General features: G+C 36.4%; 1 protein-coding gene across 2 annotated transcripts in view; it reads right to left on the bottom strand.

Annotated features, from left to right (window-relative positions):
• LOC5567409 (protein Skeletor, isoforms B/C) overlaps positions 1 to 24,758 on the bottom strand; it is a 192,223-nt gene that overhangs the window by 98,726 nt on the left and 68,739 nt on the right. For both annotated transcript variants that reach the window (XM_021854934.1, XM_021854927.1), the window contains exons 2-3: positions 17,853 to 17,926; positions 17,639 to 17,790 (exon numbers count right to left, since the gene is read on the bottom strand). In XM_021854934.1, coding sequence (XP_021710626.1) covers positions 17,639 to 17,790; positions 17,853 to 17,926 — 226 coding nt within the window. The remainder of the gene's footprint in view (positions 1 to 17,638; positions 17,791 to 17,852; positions 17,927 to 24,758) is intronic.

Here is a 24,758-nt window from a genome sequence, read left to right as displayed (position 1 = left end):
TCACAAGATTTTTTAGAGCAATGAAGGACGGTATGCAATGCTGCGTGAAGATCTCGTGCAACCACTCCAGTGTTTTCGAGTCTCGGCGGGGACTTTCGTGCCTGTTGTTCAATATTGCGCGAAAAACAAATAACAAAGCAAGCTCGCTCACAACCGTTCATCCCAACCACGGTGTACTATATTAAGAAGGTGATATATTCCGAAAACTGACAGCTACTTGACGACGTCATTCCTATCCACCTCGAACAAATTTAAAAAAAAAAAGATCTAGTGGTCAGGAAGGTATATGGTACGATAGGAGTATGTATATGTTTCAATAAAACTTGATATTTACATCAGTAACGAGCCTGTCTTGTTAATTTTTATGCCGTGATCCAGACATTTGCGGATTGGGATACAATTAAAAGCAAAAATGTCATGAGAATCACATGGCGCAAAATTGTTGCAACCTTTTCAACTCGCGATCAATCAGTTATTTTGAATATAAAACCAAATTTGTTTTATGGATGCTGTGTGATAATGTGCCAATATTTACACACAGAAAGTTCTCGGAAATTGCAATACGAAACCGAGAAAATCACTGTGCACGTAGTGATTGATCATTGTCATATTCTGTTCAAGTGGTGATAAACTGATGTTGCGGAATAAAATTGTTGCAACAAGAACAGAAAATGACAATGTCTTTGTTGCTGCGTGTTGGGTAACAATTGATTCACTGGCCGAAAACAAAGTACATGCTGGCAGGCGGAACTGACCGCGACATGGTCTGCCTAGGAAGCAGTGTCACGATAGACGAGGATACCTTCGAGGTGGTCGACGAGTTCGGTTACCTCGGATCCTTGCTGCGGCTGACAACAATGTTAGTCGGAAAATACGAAGGCACATCATCAGTGGCTCCAGAAGAAACTGTTGTCAAGAAAGATTCTCCCCCGCACTAAATGCACGATGTACAAAACGCTCATAAGACCGGTAGTCCTGTAAGGGCATGAAACGTGGACTTAGGGTTTTCGAACGCCGAGTGCGAAGGGCGATTTTCGGCGGCGTGCAGGAGAACGGTGTGGCGGCGAAGAATGAACCACGAGTTCGCTCAATTCTACGACGATCCCAGTATCCTGAAGGTGGCTAAAGCTGGAAGGATACGTTGGGCAGGGCATGTTGCAAGAATGCCGGACAACATCCCTGTAAAGATGGTGTTTGCCACGAATCCGGTCGGAACAAGAAGGCGTAGGGCGCAGCAAGCTTGGTGGATTGACCAGGTGCACCAGGACATGGAGAGCGTGGGACGCAGTCGAGGATGAACCGAGTGAATTGGCGAAATATTGTTGGCGACGTTTTAACAAGTTAGTTGATGTAAAACCAAATAAATAAATAAAAAAATTGAGCAGTTAATTTTCATTGTGTTTTAAAGTTATAAAAACCCATAAATTTTGCAAGTGATTGATTCTTTACGGTTTAAAAAGGATGAAACCAAAATAATCTCAATTATCTCATCATAACCATCGTGCATTATTATCACTACACAACAGACAGCAAGCGTCGTTCGATCAACTATTTTCCGTAATCCATTAATATTCATGACATGCCGTCCCTTCACACTGACAACTATTGATTGGATGCCACTAGGTAGTGGGAAGGGCAGGATTCTTTCAGAGATAATGGAAACACGAGAAAGCACCGACTCATTATTTTATCACTGTCATTAACAATTATCATTATTGCATAATCACGCTATTATCCTATTTCATCGCAGAACGTGCCAGTATTTATCGATGCAAGGTCCTGTCGATGGCGATTCCCTTGGAACGTGGTAAGAATTATCGCAAGATAAGCCCGTGGAAAGCAGCAAAACAGACTTTCTCAAAACAAAATCCTTCGACAGACAGTTTATCGCAATGGGAACGCGTAATTTACATGTTTGCGATGCAAACGTATTATTACAACTGAGCAGAAGGATATCATTATCCAATGGTAGTCTTAATGGTAGGGATCGTATTTCTATTAAATTTATCAAATCACATAAAATCAATTTATATTACCGGAAGAGATACAAGCACGCTCAACACTTCAAACGACTAACTGGGATCCTCCCCCATCATCGTCTCTCGTCTACTGGTAAAACTGAAACCGATCCAAAGGGAAAACCCTGCGTTCACGAATATGCTGTTGTGTATATCATCACCCCGTAAAAGTGAGGGGTGCGTTTTTCCGGGCTTAGCACTTTTTGATCTAATTTAGTTAACGAGCATCTCAGGAAGCGAAACATGGAACGGGAGTGGAACAACCTGATGAAAAGGCGTAACCATCCATAGTCTATGAGATGAATTTTAATGCCGATTTGTTCGAAACCCCCTCGCCGTACTTAGTACGGAGTGGTCCATGATTAGAGCTACGAAGGGAGACAGGTTATGGACATTAGGCTGGAATTTTATTGTACTTGAAACTTTATGAATATAATTACACGCGTGGGGAAGATTTTTGAAAAGTATCGTGCGATGTCAGTATTGTCTGATGGATGAGTGATGTTGATTGAAATTGATTGGCGTTGCAATTCATTCATCGTATTCAGCTATGATATCTCCTCTATTTTTCATGAATCCTCTGTTTTGGAATTATATCCCAACTGGGACATAGATTGTTTCATAGCTCGTTGTTTTATGAACGCTTTTACAGTTATTAAGGGGGCAGGATACGTCATTGTTTTTGGAATTTACAAAAGCAGTTCTTTTAATCCAAAATCAAGAAAATTAACAATGTGTTCACTGTATTCTATTTTCCAACCGAAACACAGTGAATACATTTTCATCGAATAAATTTTAGTTTTGAACAGAAAAAACGCTATTGAAGTTTCGTTGTTGACGATGATTACGATGACGGATCATTGAACATTATTCGAGGGCTTTCCAAATTTGCCATCGTATAAAAAGCCTGAATAGATCAGAGTACCATCTATATCGTTGGTCTCCAAGGTGATTATTAATAATCTTACCAAAGATTCATACCTCACATGAGTTGAACAAATAATGATATAAGTAAATAGATTGCTCATTTAAGGCCAAATAGCCCGTCATTCGTTTTGGCAACAATGATGACTTTTCAGCTTGCATTTCAAAGTGATAAAACTCAGTCTTGATAGTTTATATTGACTTAAAAAAGTATCACTGTACGCGCTAACATATATAAAGTATGCTGATACTTTTTCAGCTGTGTCAGTGCAAAACCAACTGATTTTCTTTGATTTGACATCGTGAGATGAATTAGCAACAATCATCAATGATGCGTACAAATTTCAATGACGGCCTACTTCGCCTTAACCAAGAATCGAATCGCCTGAAACGATTTCGTTATCTTTTTTATATAAAAATCTTAAATATCTCAACTGTTTGCTTCAAAATACATTATTACTTATTCCAAACAAAGTTACATGTAGAACTTTCAGGACTTTTAATTTAAAGAACAAAACAACCGATCGCACTGAAAATTTGATTGATTATTAATCCGTTGGTTGCGACCTTTTTTTGTCCTCTCGATAACTTAGAGATGATTTTAATTCATCTTCTATTTATGACGTTTTAAAAGTTATAGAGGAAGACAACACATATTTTTCACAAGTCTTATATACAAAATTTCGATCATTATTTAACTTCCATATATCGCGGCAATTTTTACGAAAAATTTAAGTATTTGGGCTAAAGTTTTATAATTGGAAGGTAAAAAATATTCTGTTGGTGGAAATTTTCCCGTACACTTTGTAAGGGTCAGTTTTAACTGCAAAATAGGTTTTCTTGAATTTAACATAGAAAACTAATGGTTGATGAAATTCAATTTTTTGACAACCTGATAAAAAATAAGGAATATTTCATGAGTTTCAACAAAATTATGAATAAATCCGGGAGTTGTGAACTTGTAATTAAGCCATTCAGACATATTGGAAAAGGCCTAAAAAATACTTCGCTACAGAAATTTGCTCAGTTGTTCGCACTAACAACAAAAGTAAGAACATCTCCTAAACAAATCAATTTTGCCGTTTTGAAGCCACGAATTTTGAAATGTTTGACGAAAAAGCAAGTTTAGTTTTACATAGATGCCTAACTGTGAATTTAAAAATTAAACTAAATTAATGAGAGATTGAGCAACATAAATTTTGCTTCACGATTTTCGTAGGAATTGTAGGGTCGAATATGCGTGTAAAAATATCCAGATTTACAGAGTGATGATGAAGAACAGGTGATCCATGCAACAGTTCTATTTCAAAATTTGCGCCGCGAGCCAAAAGGCTGAAAACTCCTGAGTAGAGCAATAATTCCAAATTTCAACTTGATCCGTGCATTTTTACTATAGTTATAGCAGATGGGGTAGGCAGTCTAATGGCTACCGCTACTGGTTCATATGCAGAAGGTCAGGCTTCAATCCCAAGCCGTTTCCCTACGCTTCAATTCTTTAGCGCGCCTTTCCTTACGCCTGATTGTTGTTGTTGTTTGAGAGGGACTTTAACCCGAAGGTCATTCGTCCCTTATAGTCTTACGCCTGATACATAGGCAGCCTGCTAACCAAAGAGCAAAAACCTCTCTGAAATGCCTTTTCACCAACCCATACACTCTTGCCAGTAGCGTATCTCGAGTGTTGGGAGCCCGGTGCGGAGATATATTTGGGGACCCCTCGAATAGAGGTTTGTAAAATATGCCTTTTATTACCGACCTCACAAGTATCTTCGACATTTTTTCGAAAACGATTAACATTTGGAAGAATGTTTCGTGACTAAAAGGTCAAAATATATTCTGCAGGTAAAAAATCACCCATACGAGGGCATAGGCAGGATTTCCACCAGGAAGAAGTTTTTAATGCTATGTTATGTGGAATCTTCTATCTATCTATATAAATAGAAATTGAGTGGTGTTTGTATGTCACGAAATAACTTGAGAACGGATGAACGGATTGGGGTCAATTTTTCACAGATACACTCCACAAGGGATGCGATGTGATCGTGTGAAAAAAAAGTTTAGGATAGTCTCCGGAATAATGGAGAAAACCGGGGAATACTAATATGTAATTTTGTATGGGGGATTACATGACGTTTCACACCAGCCTACTTGATGGCAAGACTAAGTTTGCCAGGACCACTAAGCAAATATAGATATGAAACAATTGCTTTATAAGTTTTTATTTGCTTTTGTTTAAAACTATCTCTAAAGTTATTCTTGGATAGCTTTTATTAAGTTGGAATATAACTACTGCTCATGGTTATCTCTTTCTAGTTGAACTCTTTGAAGACTCGTGAAAAAACTATTGGAACAATTCATATGAAAATATATAGTGAATTCACTGAATAAATTCCCAAAATTTTAGAATTGCGCAGGGCATTGACTTTGTTTGTGATTTTTTAAGCAGATTTAGCAGGCAATCAAGATAAAATGTTTGATTTTATTATAGATATTATTATATGAGGAATTCTCAACGAAACTAATAGAGGTATCGTTAGAGTAAATTGCGGAATATTACTGAACGAAAACAAAAAACATGCAGAGATGCTTCTAAGGTAAAAGCATTTTCCTGGAAATCTGTCAAAATTCCATAAATTATTTGATTTGTTTAATAGCTTCTTATAAAAGATGTCTTGAAGAAATTTTGCTAAAATATTTACAAGCATTCTTGAAAGAAAAAAACTGATAGAAACGCTAAGGAGTTCCTGTGGGAATCACTGCTCTGATCATTTGAAAAAAAAAAATTGTAGTAATGGACGAATTCAAGAAGAACTTCTTGGAAAATATGAAGGTCGAATCTAAGAGAATTTCTGATTATCTTAGGAATTCAAACTTCCAAGACGAAGATCCCAAAAAAAAAATCCTCAGATAAATCTCAAGGGCGATATTTGAAATAAGTAAAAAAAATCGTGGAAGAACCCTTGAAGTTATTGATAAAGGAATACTTGGGAGAACCAATTGACAATGCTCAGAGGTCTCCAAATGCTCACAATGCTCAAAAGAATCCTTGAAAAAATGCAGGTAGAAATTTTTGGAATCACAGTGTCATTGAAGCATTGTCATTGAATTGATGTTTATATATGACGTCTATATATGAAGAAAGATTATTACTAGCAATATTAAAATGGTTTATTTTTACTATGCGTGTTAAAACAGTGTAATTTGCTTTGCTGTGAACCATTAACCTTAAGCTACCATGTGGAAACAACATTTGACAACACTCGGACTCGGACATATTAAAAGGATTTTTGCACTGAAAACATGCATATTTGAAAAAAAAAGTATAAAAGGATCGCGATAAAGCATCAAATTTTGGTTTTATCGCATGGGTGATCCGCATTTTTTTTTCAATATTTGGCATCGAATTTCAGTTGTCCCTAATAATGATTAACCGTATCAAACAATCAATGATATTGTCATTTTTACTAAAAGTGAAATTACTGAAAACGATTTTGTTACCAACATTTTTTAATTTAGTAGAATAATCAATTTACTGTACAGAATACAGAATATTCTTTAAAAATTGCCTATCTTTTGCCGTTTTCGCCAAAGCCAAACACATACAAGTCATTTATTGTTGAATTCATTTAAAATTTAAAAAATACCGTGAACCTATTTTTTAAATTTTAAAATGATTCAAACATTAAATGACTTGTATGAGTTATGCATTTTTTCACGAGAAATACATGAAGGAATTCCTAGAAAATTCGAAAGACTAATCTATAGAAGAATTTCTGGCGAAATCCATTGAGTAATTCTTGAAAATAATATGTCTCTTAATTAATATTATATCTGATTTTTTATGAGTAATTGACAAATGCCAATAGGGGCCTTCCTTAGCCAAGTGGTTAGAGTCCGCAACTACAAAGCAAAGCCATGCTGAAAATGTCTGAGTAAAAATATTCAAAGTGAATCATGGAAGTGCTCAAGTAGCTCTGCACCCTAGTTTGTTTAATAAAAATAGTTTCTCTTAGTAGTGCTACTATAGGAACAATAGGTTTACTATAGGTGCAAGGGAGCTCAAATTTTAGGCAAAACTATTTATTTCGATCATTTTTTGAACAAAATCGAGCAGTGTATCAATGGTACTTAGATCAATAGCTTCTGACTTATATGTTGAAAACTATTTTGCAAAGATTTATAGCAAAAAGCCACTAGTGCGACTATAGGATACTGTCTACTAATGGAACATCGACCCTAGTTCAGAATGTAACGGTTTGTGAATTTTAGAACAGTGAGGAGCTCTCCGTTCGGAGAAATGCCCCAGTCATCGATATCGCCATCGCCATCTTAAATTGCAATTTGCCGTATTGTCAATTCTTCTTCTTCTTTTTGGTATAACGTCCTTACTGGGACAGAGCCGGCTTCTCAGCTTAGTATTCAAAGAGCACTTCCATAGTAATTAACTGAGAGCTTTCTTTGCCAAAGTTGCCATTTCGCACTCGTATATCGTGTTACAGGTACGATGATACTTTATGCCCAGGGAAGTCAAGGTAATTTTCGTTACGAAAAGAACCTGGACCGACCGGGAATCGAACCCAGACGCCTTCAGCATGGCTTTGCTTTATACCCGCTGACTCTAAACACTTTAGATTAGGTTTAGGTCTTATCTGAACTGATTCCACTTCAAGACTCTTGTAACGGTCAAAAATTCATTGTGGTTGACGGTTTTACTTCTGGATAAAAAATCATGAAATTGTATCTGTTGAATTATATCTGTGTGTTATATTACCAACGTGCTTTAATTTGGCTGGATCGGAACTGTTACTGAGAATCCGGATATAACTGTTTTACACTAGGTCTATGGTATGGATTATTTTTGTATCTGGATGAAAAATTATGCATTTTGGGCTCTGAAAATGTCTACACCAAATATTTCGAAATGGCCAAAAACAATCGTCCATGACTTAATTCTCTTGTATATAAATCTCGGAATAAAAATCATGACATCGTGCCGTACAAGCGTATGTAATTCCTAATAAAGTTGGGTGCAAGTTCCTTCAGAAATAGGTTCCAGATGCCTTTGTGTCTAGAACGGCCAAACTTTTAACATACGCTCACGATTCCATTCTAGAGGTTCACAAATTGATTCCTAATTTCAACGTGATTGGTTATTTTTGACCCTTAATGTATAATGTGTAACTTTTCCTTAATAAATTATGAAGGTCAAGCATCTTCTCAATATTCAATCAATACATTCAATGGCAACACAGCGCAACAAAAATGACATTTTTGCGTGTCTCAAGGATCAAATTATGTGTCTCTAGTAGATTTGGGGTTGCTGAATATGATGCCGTTCTCAAAAATTTCCCAGCACGTCACAATTTTTAGCTACAGGTCGCCAAAGTTGTTTAAAACATTAGTTTTATTGATGTTTACCTGAAATTTGAAGTATATTTAATCAAACTTTTTTGTGATCTTATCCACAAAACATGCAAAAGAGGACTTAAACTTTCGTTTTAGATATATTTTGGTAGAAATTTCACGATAAAATTTAGATTAAACCGATCTTTTTCAACATGCTTGCAGTCTCCATACAAAATTCTTCGTGTCTCTTATATGGAAAAATACAATACTTTTCTGAACCATAAAAAAATAATTTTTCCGCTTCAAAAATATTATAAACTTTGATGATAAGTATTGTTGTACACATAAAATTTGAATTCTGTGGCAAATTAAGCAAATAAATTGCCTTAAAGGCTGGCAAACTTGCATGCAAGTTGGCTGAAATAGTCAATTTTTGCATTTTCAACAACCAATATCTCAAAAACTAGACGTGCTGTGATTCTTCTGTAAACGGCAATAGATTCAGCAACAAAAACAGAGACAAAAACGTGTTCCGCAGTGCAATCATTTGAGACGGACTGAAATCTTCAAATGTTTTCCTAGATTTGTGACACATTTATATGTAACATTTTTTCAACAAACACAAACGGATGAAAATCGATAAATTTCCTTTCACCCCCGAAACAAGGCATTCTCATTTTCCGGTACCCAAGGACAACGCGAGCGACAGTGATTCATACAATAATGAAGCAAAACGTGCCTGCCTCATGATCCACCTTTTCAAACGAAGCCATCAACTGGGGATTGGAACCGGTAAATCCTTTTGGCCATCCGATAAACGAATGTCTTTGTCATCAGTCTTGGGCTGAGGCCGACTATGTGTTGGTCAGGATGAAGAGGGACGAACAGGGATTGTTGCTATGTGGCACTTCCCTCGATTGTGTAGAGTTGCAGTCAAAAGAAACCGGAGCACGGTGTGTGTTAAACCGTTTCAAACGAAAAAAAATACCCATCAATTCTGGTTTCGAAAGTTATGGAATCCTAGATACTAGATTCAGCCTGTTTGCAGCTTAGTGTTCAATGAGCATTTCCACAGTTATTAATTGAGAACTTTCATTGCCAAACTTGCCTTTTTCGCATTCGTATATTGTATGATACTCTATGTCCAGGAGAGTCAAGGAAATTTCCATTACAAAAAGATACTGAATTGACCGGCAATCGAACCCAGACACCTTTAGCATGGCTTTGCTCTGCAGCCGCGAATTCTAACCACTCGGGTAAGGGAGGTCCTTTGATTTGATATAATGGTATAAATAAGTTGATTTGATATAATGTGTATAAATAAAATTTTCATATGATATGATGTTCAATACACAAACCATTGTAACTTGTGATTCCGTATACTAAATGGCTTCAAATTCACAGGTAAGATGCTTGGATATTGCATCTTTTGAATATTGAGTTTGAACGTGATGAATATGTGATTTATTTTTGAAATAATAATTGATGCAGCGTACGATTTTTTTTTTTTCAAACATGAAAATATCTCTTAAAATTATTTTAAATCTTCAAATTACATTAACTTTCATATCTCTCTATGAAAAATTTTCAAATGTACTGAGAGAATGCTAGGAAACCATACCATTCGGATGGTGGGTGCAGAATTGATGGTAATTTTTTCGTTAACAACGTTTTTAGACACACCGTGGGGGAAAATTGGAACTGGAATGTGCCTAATGCACTTCATTGTTGATGCCACGTGCCGGGTGCGTCCGTCGCCGGTAGGAAAATTCGTTTAAAATTATTATATTGCTTGGCTATGTTTTCACCTCTGAGCGCGACAACGTGGCAGACGGTTTGGCGCTCAACGGCACCACGTTGCGTAGGAAAAGCGAAGACGTGCTTGGTGATTGGGGACGTGCCATTATTGTCGTCACAGTGGAAACGTTATTGGGTGCGAATGTAGGGCTTTGATATCCGTTAAGCCGCACCGGATGTACACTTGAGCTAGTCCGATCGGCGTCATACCGACCCCTCATTTTTTGAAGATATTTATAGGGAAGACATGCTTGTTGAATGCGGAGGAGGATTCTATACGAATATTAGGGTAAAGGCTCAAAAAATTGGCATAGAATGGCGTTCGACAGCATAGTACAATTGACCCTTAAAAGTTATTAAATGTTGTGTGATGGAAATAGACGATGGAAATTCGAATCAATTAAATCCAGACTACCGTTTTGCTTCGAAATCCGGACACTTAAGCACTTGAAATAGGGGCCCAGATAGCGGTAGCGGTAAACGCGCAGCTATTCAGCATGACCATGCTGAGGGTCGTGGGTTTGAATCCCGCTGGTCGAGGATCTTTTCGTAATGGAAATTTTCTCGATTCCCAGGGCATCGAGTATCTTCGTACCTGTCATACGATATACACATGCAAAAATGGTCAATCGGCAAAGAAAGCTCTCAGTTAATTACTGTGGAAGTGCTCATTAGAACACTATTCTGAGAAGCAGGCTTTGTCCCAGTTGGGACGTAACGCCAGAAAGAAGAAGAAGAAGCACTTTAAATATTGAAAATTATTACTTTCAATGAAATTTGGCACACTTAAAAAAAAACGTTGTTCTTTCAATCAATGTGTTCTGTTTTTTGTAGTGCATAACAAATTGCAGAATTTAACGCCAAAATGTTCAAATTTAATAATAAAAATAACACATGTCGTGCTTCGAAATCCGAACACATTGTTAAGACTGCTTCGAATTCCGGACACTTTTGTTTCAAAAGCCGGACACTTTAATTTTATCGATATTTGCTCATTAAACCTTACGCTACTGGAAAGAAATAGATGAATGATGATTAAAAACTGTTTTATGTGAATTTTAAATCGAATCTTAGGAGATAATCTATTGAAACTCATTTTATTCAATGAAAGGTCAGAGTTAAAAATAAAACATCATCACTATTTGGCTCAAGATTGAGGGCCCTATTTTATAAGTCGAAGTACAAAATGATTCGACTGGAGTCACTGTCGACCAAAAATTTCGCTCGACACTGCTCTGTCACTCGAGTTTTTCGACAGTTGGTCAGCGTTAAGTCAGATGGGACGAAGTACAAAACTTGGGAAAATTAGATTATTTTCGCATTATATGCAACATTACATTACTTCCATTTCATTTTGATGAGATTTAATGAATGCTGTAAACTGCGAGAGATATATATCTTATGTTATTAATTTACTTTTGATGATCAATAAAAATCGATAAAAGTATGCAGTTAGAGTGGACCAAGTGCTTGTTATCATAACAGCGGAAATGATCAACGCGCTGAGGAATGCGAGGAAATGAAAAACATTTCAAGACATTTGTCAGATTTTTCGACATCGAATGATTCTTCTACACATCCATCAATAGAAATGTATAAATATTACTTAATTCGATGCATTTGATTTTTGGCCATTTGCCATATATGGATGGGTGGTCAGAAATTGCTACAATTTCTGTGCAGACAAAGCGTATCAAGTGTTGAAAAGCGATAAACTGATTGCTGAGTCAATTTCAGAGTCCAATAGAAGTTTATGGTAGATCTATGGTGTATGTATGGAATTTCCTAGAACCCGTTTATTGAACCAGTATATTTTGGACGGTACTCAAGATTTTCACGAGCTCCAGTCTGACTGAATGCTTATTTGAATATTTTTAGTCTTCAATGCCCTGACTCTGCAAAACCTAATGTCATTGATTTTCGTATTTACTATATGGATTATTAAAGAATTTACTATACTGGGGTCGAAGGGTCTTGACAATCTGTTCATCTTAGAATTATGCACCCAGTTTGTCCAAAGATGTGTAGAAATATTGAACCAAAATTTTAACGAGTTAAAAAATAACAGAGCGTTTGAAAAAATATGAAAAATGTCACTTGGGCCAAGTTGTCTTTCTAAGTGACTGGATTGGCAGTCGACGCGTGACATCTGAAATATACATGCTTACAAAGCAAAAAAAAATCTAAATTTACGACACGTACACTTTTATCATAATCATGTAAAACAAGTTATAAATGAATATTCAACGATAAATAATGTAAACTGTCTCATTGCATTCGAAAATGCTTGCAATCTTGAGTGAAACTGAAACATTTCAGGTTCTTCTATCCAACATTCGCCAATATTGCATGCTTTCTTGCATCTAGAAAGTGAAATTGCAAACAAGAATGCTCAGTTTACATGATGCTACGCTGAATATTCTGTCATATATAATGCACATGGATGAATTGACGGCTTGTCATTTGATGTGCATTATTTATGATCGAATTTTCAGTGTGAAAATCATGTAAACCGAGCCGTTTTGCATTTAACATTCTTTCAGAGAAGACGTTTCGTTTTCAATATTAAAGATTTTACTAGCAATGTTGGATATAATAGATGTGTTTGTAGGTTTCATCATTTATCATACATTAGAAATGGCTTTGCATGATTATAGCTAAAATTACGTTACGTGTAAATCTAAGATTTTTTTGGTGTGTAGTATTTAAATTTATTCTCTTTTTCGCGGTATATAGTATTCCATATACTTATTCGTTAAGTTTGATGAAATTTATAAACAGCTCCTTTTATTAAACAGGCATGGATAACTCATTGAGCATTGAATGCAATGAATTGCTCATCAGCTTGTTGCATAGTAGATCAAACTACTCCGGTGCGTCATGAGCAGTGCTGGGAATGGCTTGAATTTCGCGAAATAAACTTTGAAGGGCTTGTGCAATCTCAGTTTTCACCCGAATGAGCTCAAATTTTGAGAGGACACTCAGAATTTGATCTAGAAGCAAAAAAGATTTTTGAACCGCTCTACTATATACATTATTCTGTTAGGTAGTTACCAGTTATATCTTTAATTATATACATGCTATTATAAACGAATAGCCACATAAAGGTTTTTGGGAAGCAATCGTGCAAGAAAATCACTGTTAAGCATAAAGCAGTTATCAGCCAAGGAACAAATTCACGAGGTTTTTACACGTACACAGCTTGAATATTAACCGTGCTCACTTATGTTAGCTTTCTTCTATAAATATTTGCCACACATTTAATCCTATTATAAGATTTTATAACTTGTTTCCAACATGTCCGGCATTTGAAGCCACGCGAATCAGTGCTTCGAAATCCGGACACGAACATTTTCCGATTAAACAACAGTTTTGTAAGTTTTTCTTCACTGTTCACTATACCCCAGCTTTAATAAAGGCAAATTCTTGCATTTGACACGTAAAAATGCTCCAGGGAAAAAAGAACCGAAAACTGTCGGACTACTGTATCCTACAAAGCGATCTTAAAAACTGCTAAAAATGGACCAATGCACAAGTTCACTATGGACTGATGCACGAGTGCACTAATTTGACGTTTGAGCGGTGCCGTGTTATTTACGTGACCATGGCAACGAGTGAATTAGGCTCCGCTCAAACGTTAAATTAGTGGACTCGTGCATTGATCCATTGGACGTTTTAGCAGTGCCATGTTATTTATGTGACCATGGAAACGAATGAATTTGGAACCGCTCAAACGTCATACTAGTGAACTCGTGCATTGTTCCATGGGAGCAATGCACGAGTTCACTAACTTGACGTTTGAGCGGTGCCGAATTCTCTCGTTGCCATGGCCACGTAAATAACACGGCACCGCTCAAACGTCAAATTAGTGAACTCGTGCATTGGTCCATACTGTTGTTCTTGACGTGTGTTTGTTTTCGATTTATTTTAATTTATTTCATTCGCCTACTATGCTGTATTTATATTTTATGTGAAGTATTTAGTTATTGCAGTGAACTCAATTATTTACATTCCGGCTAAAAGGCTTCCAAGTTATCAGAAAAAGCGGTTAATATGCATGGTGTCCGGCTTTCGAAGCGTCCGAGAATTCGATGCAAAACGGTTTTGGTGAGTGACGCTTCTTGGACTTGGGAGAAAAACGGCAGTAAACCTGATGTTTCCCAAGATTCGGTAAACTAACGCATTTATCTTGATGTGACAACCACCTTCATCAATATATATCAGACTTGTGTTACACACCAACAAAATCTTAGATTTACACGTAACGTAATTTTAGCCTCAATCATGCAAAGCCATTTCTTATGTATTATTCAATGATAAAACCCATAAACACATCTATTATATCCAACATTGCTAGCAAAATCTTTAATATTGAACGCGAAACGTCTTCTCTTAAAGAATGTTGCATGCAAAGCGGCTCGGTTTACATGATTTTCACGCTGAAAATTCAATCATAAATAATGCATATGGCATGACAAGCCGTCGATCCATCCATGTGCATTATTTTTTTACAGAATATTCAGCGTAGAATCATGTAAACCGAGCATTCTTGCTCACTTGCAAGATGCAAGAATGCATACAACATTGGCGAATGTTGGATGTAAGATCATGAAATGTTTCAGTTTCACTCAAGATTGCAAGCATTTTTGAATACAATGAGGGATAACGTCTTACGGCAACATACTGGGGCACAATTTCGAAAAATCGCTCGCGTCACGAAAAGTGGTTAGATTTTGACTGTTAATAACATCCAAACGCCCGGATAGATTTTCGGGATTCTTGCACCAATCTATGGGAAATCTTTCTACTAATCGACTCCAAAAATGAAAACTATTGATTTGTATGACTTAACTATTGATAAATGGGCAAATATCGAGGCATGTGCTATTTTCCATAGAAGAGCACATTTTTCTTGCTGTTATAAGGTTTTGACGTTTTGAAGTTTACATGCACCATAATTTCGGGTGAAATTGATCATTTTTCTTGTCTGTTTTCAATCATGTTGAAAATGCCAAACAACTGAATACAAATACGACGGTCAGCCTCTTCAGCTCATGTCCCAAAATTTTATAACAAATGTAGTTTAGTGCTAAAAATCATCCCTTAAATAGAAAATCGGGGAATCCCATTTCGGGGTGAAATTGATCAATTGTCAATGCGATTATTGTAATTTTTTTAAACAAATCTACATAATGAATATGAGCTCCCTGAATCCGAATATGCTTGCAAAATTCTTAATAATGCAATATTTAAAGAAATAGTGAATAGTTAATTTCAAGAATTGCGATGAAAACGCCTAAATGTAGGCAATTTCTCACGGAAATACCTGATATCTAACAGAAATTTAATTATTTCAACCGTATGAGTTAATTGGTACGAGTTTAGAAGATGAAATCAAGCTCGGGGATATATTTTAAGCATCCTCACAAACTTTACTTACTTTGAATAATTCCGTTGTCGTCGTCGCTACCTAGGGATGGTGCACAAATTATGTCACGCTAAATTTCAACTTTTTTGACCCCTCCCCCCCATTTGACACGTTTTTTATATGAGTCCTCCGAAATTTTTGTAAGACTTGTCACGCTTGGCTTGGCCCCCTCCCCCCTCGGAGCGTGACGTAATTTGTGCATGACCCCCTACATATAAATGCATGCTAGATCGATCAGAGTATCAATTTGTCAAACAAAGAGCTAAAACTAATCAGCATCAGCTAACTAGAAAACTAATCAACCAAAATTATAATTGATAAATAAATAAATTAATTAATCAATTAATATTTATTATAACTATTAATTGATTAATTAATTTATTTATTTATCAATTATAATTTTGATTTTTTAATACATGAAGTGTGAAAGTGTGAAATTGTGCTGCAATTCAATTTAAGCGCGTTCTCCACGGATACGAGTCAGCTGGATGTCCTTCGGCGTGGATCGCGCACAGTTGGTATCCTTAAACAAACCGATCAGATAGGCCACTCGCTTCCTACAGGACCATGACGGCTGAGCTCTGGAATCGCATATTTGCCTCTACATTTCCCCGGATACCACTACCACAGAAAACAGATGTATATGCTAGAACAAAAGTTTTCTGAAAACCTGTGTAAATATTCAAATGTAAACTCCTTGCAATCCCTACCGCCGCCACACAGCGAATTGCGTCAATCAGTGGTGAATATCAGTATCTTAAACTATTTCATATTCACCACTGACATCGGCATGGGAACTTAGCGATGACAGCGCCACCACGATGTTGCTACTTGTGTTGCCATTCAAAATGACCATTAATTGTCTTACACAGTTTTACAATCGGACTTCAACGTCTGTTATCTGTGCCACTACGAAGCAGAAAAAGTTCTTCATGGTGCGGAACTTCTTCGAGTATCAAAAGAAGATCATGCCAATCACTGGCAACTTCGATTAGAGCAAAGAGGAGAACATGGGACTCGCGGACTTCATGGAGAAGTGCCTCAACCTCAAACTGGATTCGGAACCTACTAAAGCAACCAATCTTAGTGGATCATGCGTGGACCTAACGCTCGACCGGAATATTTGTTTGAGAAGCAAGAGTTATCGCTCATGCTTCTTCTTCCATCGACCGATTCTATCGGTGTTGAAGTGTTAACCGAACCAAACTAACACCACAGATAACAGACGTTGAAGTCCGATTGTAAAACTGTGTTAGACAATTAATGGTCATTTTGAATGGCAACACAAGTAGCAACATCGTGTTGGCGCTGTCATCGCTAAGTTCCCATTCCGATGTCAGTGGTGAATATGAAATATTTCAAGATACTGATATTCACCACTGATTGACGCAATTCGCTGTGTGGCGGCGCTAGGGATTGCAAGGAGTTTACATTTTAATATTTACACAGGTTTTCAGAAAACTTTTGTTCTAGCATATACATCTGTTTTCTGTGCTAACACACAATGTCCATAATAGGTCAGAATTGACATGCAACAAATAATATGAAAATTGATTGGATTTTAATCAGTATAAATCTTTCATAAGTTTGTGCCGGTCTCAAGCCAGGAAGTAGAAGAAACTAACGTTATCCAACGTCAACTTGGCGGTTGTATCTCGGAAACAACCTCTTACTTTTTTCATACAAAAAGCCTTACAAAGGGGGGAACGGTGTAGAAAATTGTCAATTTTAGCGATACGTAATAAATGGACGCTACCTTAGGCGAGTTCACGTTTCTCCTGCACCCTCTTCGGTTTCTAATTGAGATCCCCGACAAAGAAAAGACAAAGATTAAGCGCACATAGCTCTCTGTGCAATACAGTATGTCAGTACATATTTACATAAAACCGGCTTAAAAATCTCCCTCCCTTCCCTATTGGCACCCTCGGTTCTTAGAAAGATAAATAAATTATCTTTGACAGGTCCTCTCACCAAAACCTTTTTTCAAACAACTCACTGGAATCCTCCCACATAGAAGCACGAAGGCCAGACCAGACAAAGCGGATGATGATCGTCTGTCTGATGTACGTGTTTATATAAATAGCTACGAACCCGGTCTAGTCGGTTGTAATCCTAAATGAAAACTTACCGTCCGGCGTATACTTCCGGATAGGGTATGATGTAGCCCTCGGGGCTGGGACGGGGTGAATTGCCTACCCAGAAGAACGCATCCGGGGCGCTACCGTCGTAGTAAAATCCTTTGACATAAAGCGTTGACTCGTCGACGGCAAACACTCGGCCCTGGAATATGTGGAATAGTTTGTGACGTACCCTATATGTTGGAATGCTTTCCAAGCCTTTACCTCTACATTATGGCCAAATGTGGCGAAGCTTCCGATTTCGCGTCCGTAGTAGTGTTCGGGTGCTCGGGATTCCACTGCAAGGAAAGAAAAACGACGCATGATCAGTAATGGATTTGCTTCAGAATTGATACAATTTTCTTTTACTTGATTGATAACAATCATTATACATTTCATCGCCAATCTAGGTAAGTTCATTTTCTTCTTTCTAGTGTTACGTCCCAAGAGGACACAGCCTGCTTTTCAGCTTAGTGTTATTATGAGTAATTCCAAAATTAATAATTGAGAGCTTTCCATTCCAATTGTCTATTTTCGCATTCGTAAATGCTCTGGGAAGTCGAGAAAATTTTCATTACGAATAGATCCTCGACCAGCGGGATTTGAGCCCAAGGCCCTTTGCTTGGTCATATCTGCGCGTTTACCGTTTCCGCGTTGTCATTATTTACTAGAAATAGTAGCTTCATACCATTTTTTCTGGTGCAAAATTATTTATGCTAATTTTCTCATCAGATATTTTTCCTTCTTTTAATTGGAGGCTGTTCTTCAGAGTCATTTGTCACTTTAAATTATGGCATGAGAGCTATTAAAATTTTAGTCTGGAAAATGGTCTGCTTTTTATCGGTTATGTTTTCATTTTTTCATTCATAGCAGTTCTTAAGAGTGATACTGCAACTATAGTTGACGATTGCATATCTCGCGTTTAGTAAAATTAAGGCGTATCTAAATTGACCGATTTCTTTTCGTCGGATATCTCTTTTACAAATTACTCGGCCAACTTCTTTTGACCTCTTTTTTTACAAATTGACGCTTATATTGAGCTGTTCGGTAATCCAATCCGCATGGTTATTAAATTAATTAACTCATTACGCGTGGTAAAGATGGACAAATAATGGGTGAAATTATGAAAAAAATCTACGTGCTCGGCTGGGATTTGAACCCTCTTGTATGCTAGACGAGCGCTTTACCAACTAAGCTACCGAGCCACTCTATTTTTCTCGAAATCGATCACTGCAGCCTGTATGATACTCAACGCAAGATTTCTATTCCCTTTTGAAGTTCTGATGACCCTTTTCAAAAGTTTCATGGTTAAGTACTATTACGAATGTATGAAAAAGAGTGACATGATAAAATCAATTTATGGAAACCTAGCCCATGGTTGTGGCAATTCGTGGTGATTTGTCATGCGGGGTGATGGGATTTCGAGTAATGGAATTCGGAGATATGTTATAGAGTCATCTCAATCAGAGGCGCGTCCACGTTAAAAACCATGGGTAGGACAAACGTTGGCATTTATTTTGTGCACAGTGAAGCTGCGAAGAATTTTAACCCTGAATTTGAAATTGTGATTTTCTATATTTGAGAGGCTCAAACGCAAAGGGGCAATATGTTGGTCGTGTGTTCAGGAAGTTCTACTGTTTTCAAAAGTTCTAGCGATATTTTCAGTTGATATTTCGTTTAACGGAAAAAATAAAACCCTTATTTTCATGCTAGTAATTACCACAATACTAAGAAAGCTTTTCGTCTTTATAGGGCTGGTAGCGACTGAGTGTCTTAAAATAGAAAATTCTCTTGCTAGAAAAAAAAAACCTAAAAGGAATTAAAAAGAGGTCGAAAAAAACACTAAGCATGAATTAAAAAATGAAACCAAGGGTGTTTTATGTATTTTGGACACTGTGTTGAGCGTATATAGTTTGGCCACTGACATTTGATTTTGCCGTAAATGGTCAAATTATATTGACCTGGAACTATTTTTAAAACACGTGTGAAGTTCGTAAGGAAATCTCTTTTGGTGATGAAAATTTTATAATGTCAAAATTATGATATTGGATTGCAATAAAATTGTGTTCTAGTTAGAAAAATGTGCTCTTTCAATCAAGATACAAAAAAAAAACAGTAACTTTTTCATCGCTAAACAGCCCAATTCCTCCAAAAAATCTTTGAACATTTTTTCAAGAAAGACCTAACTCCTCAAAGATTCCATCCAGCGATTCATCCAAGATTTCCTTGGATCATTCTCCAAGATTCCTGATCAAAACATCTTCTAAAAATCAATCATAAACTTCTCCATAAATTTCTTTTAAAAACGTTTTCTAGGATTTGTATACCTTCAGCAATTGCTTTAAAGATTCTGTCCATGATTTCTACAAGAGTTCCTCCAGTAATTCTTTGAGATTTTCTAAAGTAGGTTTTCTACAAATATTCTTCTAGCAATGTCTCCTGGTAAATGCCAAAGAAATTTTTCTGCAAAATAAATCTGAGACCTATTTCTAAGAAAAATCGTAGAATAACCTCTGATAAAACGGTGTCCATTTGGCCGAATGCCGTTTGGCTGAACGTCATTTGGCCGAATGCCATTTGGCTGAATGGGTCGTTTGGCCGAATTACGAATAAAAACATAATTACTAAAACGCTGATGTTTAGGATTGATAAGTGTGGCCACAGAAAACAGATGTATATGCTAGAACAAAAGTTTTCTGAAAACCTGTGTAAATTTTCAAATGTAAACTCCTTGCAATCACTAGCGCCGCCACTCAGCGAATTGCGTCAATCAGTGGTGAATATCAGTATCTTGAATTATTTTATATTCACCACTGACATCGGCATGGGAACTTAGCGATGATAGCGCCACCACGATGTTGCTACTTGTGTTGCCATTCAAAATAACCATTAATTGTCTTACACAGTTTTATAATCGGACTTCAACGTCTGTTATCTGTGGTGTGGCCCAATAACTGATCAACTAATTAATTTGATGATTTTTTTATGAGAGTGATAAAATCGACCCGTTCAGGACGATGTTGTGAGCTCTACATATCACATCAAGACTCTAAACAGATGGTTGATTTGTCTGTGGGTTACCAACGGTGTGCTAGGGTTTCGAGTGATTTTTAATTATTTCATCATATGTCCTTCTTTTGAACATAGGCTATTCTTCGAGTTATACTGGTTTCATTACAATTGGTAATAATTTAACTTTTATCTTGATTGAGAATTTTTCCATCTTTAAATCATCGGTAGTTCATTGTATTTATAGTGAAATGACGATTATTTGCATTACACTTGCTCAAATTTTTATAAGAGATTTTTTATTTTTTGATTATAGATTGTTTATTCAACATTCCCATGCTAGATTAAGATTGAAACGTGTGAAATGAAGTCTACACCTTTGCTTGCATATAGCACCGAAACCGAACGACTCGGTGAACACATACTTCAGAGAGGCTCACTGTTTCTGTATTGAGGAAAGAAGAAGCCAAAACATGTGATTGCTAGAACTACGGAATCATATCCTTAGTACCATTCGAGGGATCGATCAATCCAATTCTGCAGAAGAACGAATTAGTCTTGAACCGTTTTAGTTACTGTCAAAAGCTGACTACAAACGCAATTCTGGCAGGTATTAGGGGTCGTACACACATTATGTCATACTCCAAGGCAAGGGGTTTGTCAGGCATAGCGTGACAAGCCTTAGTATTGTTTTTAGAGGACTCCTACAAAAAGCGTGACTAGGTGGGAGGTTGGTCGAAAAGTCGAAATTTAGCAGAGAAGTGAAAAATTGCTTACATTAAGGAAGCTCTTTTTTCAGCAATGACTGATTCTTGAACTAAAAACTAAAGAGCTTATTATTTATAAATCAATGATGATTTACCCTTCTTCAAGAAAAAGCAGAATTAGTTCTTTCAAATTCATTACAAATTCATTACAAATTCATACTAACTACAGTTAACTATTGTTCCCAGTTTCGGCCAAACGGCATTTGGCTAAACGGCATTCGGCCAAATGACCCGGAACCGATAAAACTTTTGTAAGTTTTTAAGTCACCAATGAACAAGGATCGCTGAATAACTACTAGATCCTGGAGAAAGTTTTAGAAGATTTTCTAGATAATTTGATAAGACAATCGAACAAAAATCAATCGGATCTCGGGATATTACTCCACAGGGTTTTCTGAAGAAATTTCTCGAAAACCATTAGACAAAATCTTCATAGAAATTTGTGTAGGAATGATCGGGGAAATTATTGGAAAAATTGCTGTAGTGCAAACTGGTGTAAATATTTGAATAAACTTTTGAAAATGTATGGGATTTTTTCGAGAAATTTTTGGTAAAACTGCATTAGAAATACTTGGATGAAATGCTGGAAAGTTCCTAGAAAAAATATACATATTTGTTAGAAGAATCCATCAGGAAATTTTGGATTTCTAGGAGGGAACGTGGATAAAGTTTTGAAGAAATCGACATGAACAGGCAAAGGTATTCTCGTACGGCATCTTGAAAAAAAAAAATCCCTAATCTTTTTTTCAAACACTCTGAAATAAACCTTTGTGGATTTTCTCGGAAGAAATACTTTAGAAATCATTGAAAGATCGCCTAAGAGATCCTACAAGATAATTCGGTTGAATAAAAATTTATCTGGGGGAATTTCTAGGATAGTTTTGGAAAAAAAAAATCAAATTAATACCTAAGGAAATTTCTTTGGAGGTAGTAGATTTAGTGTTCTTAAGCATTTCCTTTAGCAAATTGTCCAAAGCATCCTTTGTAAAATCGTTAAAAGAATTTCTGGAAGAATTGGTAGAGAAACCTCTAGAAGATGCTAAAGTATGCTAAATAAAATCACTATGATAATTCCTGATGCTTTCCCTTGGGCCTGTTGAACTCGTTATAGTGTCTATGAAGGTTTCTTTAGAGCACTGTTTCTCAACCTTGGTAACGGGAAAAACCCTGTTGAGAAACGTGGCTTTAGAGCATGAACGATTTGCAATCAGGAATGAATCAGGATTCAACGCAAGCATAATAAGGGAAAATATACTTTAAAGACCATTTTGGTTAAAATACATACATTCGAGACCTTCCATGAAAAATAGGGACATTTAAAATAGAGACAAAGCTTCTAAAAAGAAACCTATTACCAGTCCTATCTTAAGGATCATTCTTTGGATCATCTTTTGTTATCATTTATATTAAAAAATATGTATATTCATTTGAAATCAATTTTATTGAACAAATTTGCAGACATAGACCAAACTTTTTGCCTTCACAATTTCTAAATAATTAATGGATAAATAGTAAAAATTCTGTAAATTTGTGTAGTTTTTCATTTTCTTTGCACCGAAGTAACCCGGATTATCCGGAAGTTTTCAGAAGAAACTGAAGACACATTCCAGCGTTACGCGACCCCACGAGGAACCGACTTTCATTAACAACTGAGGTCTGTTCTCGGAAATATGCCTTGTGACCATGTGTTAAACAGGTGTTATATTTTGCATATTAAATGTACTTGTCATTTTGAAACTTTACTCTGTATATATGGTAAATAAAAGCAGTTGCATTTCGTAACGCAACACCATCGCTGAAATGCATTTTTTCAAACATCACTCTATAGTTGCCTATAAGCGTGTGCTAGAATAAGGGCGTAAGTCGCATGATCGATTTCTCTTCATCGATCCTCTCTTCTGTGAATGAAAGTGACAAGATGCGGGTTTGTTAGCATTTTTTTCACTTCAGGACGCTAGGCAGCGATGCGATCTTGCGTCCTGAGGTGAAAAATGGTAAGCAGTTGCGTCTTGTCACCTTTATTCATAGAAGAGAGGATCGATGAAGAGAAATCGATGATGCGACTTACGCCCTTATTCTAGCACACGCTTGATATTTGCTCTACTATAATTTTTACAATCTGGGTTTGTTCTAGGCAATCCTTCTATGTATTGATAAGAACCAGAGTGTGATTTCAAACTGGAAGGAAATATTGAATAATTGCAGAATCTCATTGATTTCATTTTATGAGCGCCGCGTTACGTTTATCTTCCAACAGGGTTCTGCAAATGGTGTCACGTTACGCAAAAACATTTTTTATTTTTATTGACAATATCGGTAGTTTTGCTTTCAGGTTTCGGTAAGCATGTTTATCTATTATTGTTTTTTGTTCAATACATTCGACATTCTTCTTCACAGTGGAGTAATTTGATCCGATACTGGCCAAAATTATTTAACTTGTTCCGTGAAAATGTCATGCTTAGTAAAAGCGTAGATGGCGCTTGGGATCACCATAGAAATGTGACCTAATTCTTTGCAATAAGATCAAGATGTTTCTGTTAAGTATTTTGAGAATGTTTTGGGTACAGTTCCTGCGGTTGATGGAGTAAATAATCTTGAATTCTGACACATGGTAGTGTTATTGAATTTGATTGTAAAATAAAATTAGTAAACTTTTCAACGATGTACTTTGAAAAGTATACTTTCGGCCAAGTCGACAGGCAGACGTTTATGGTTGTCAGAACTAGCCGAAGTTCAATAACATGGATCGGATAAATGGGCAGAATTATTCAAAAATTTCAAAAGAGTATTTTAAGAATATTGTTTCAGAAATTTGTAGAAGACCATAATATCTTCCAAATGATGGACTGATAAATCTGTAGAGCTGTTGTACAGTGGGGTAATTGCACTGTGTTTTTGTCCTTTTGATATTTTTTGAAGATTATGTTATGATTATGACCACTACAACTCCCTCCGGAAGATCCGCAAAATTGGTCGTAAAAATCATCCTAGATAACTACGCGTTTTTTTTTAATACATTAAAAATCATAATTATGGAGCATCAAGACCACCTTGATCACCAAAGTTTATGATAAACTTATTAAAATTCATTATTAAACAACATAAAGGATGGTTTTTACATCCATGGACAAATGTCATGACAAGACATCCTGAAAAAAAAAAACTACTTATGTCTAGGTTGATTTTTACGAGATGACCATTTTTAGGTTATTCCAGATCCTCTTAAGTGTTTTATAATGGTCATCTATATCCATGAAGTAAACAAGTTTTATAATTATGATTTCTGAAATGTTTGGTGAAGACCATAGTGGGCTAGAATGATTTTCACGAAATGACCATTTTCACGGATGTTCCG

Source organism: Aedes aegypti, chromosome 1 (genome assembly GCF_002204515.2).
Source record: "Aedes aegypti strain LVP_AGWG chromosome 1, AaegL5.0 Primary Assembly, whole genome shotgun sequence".
NCBI lineage: Eukaryota > Metazoa > Arthropoda > Insecta > Diptera > Culicidae > Aedes > Aedes aegypti.
Note: the sequence above shows the minus strand (reverse complement) of the source record. Positions and strands in the feature narration are given on the sequence as shown.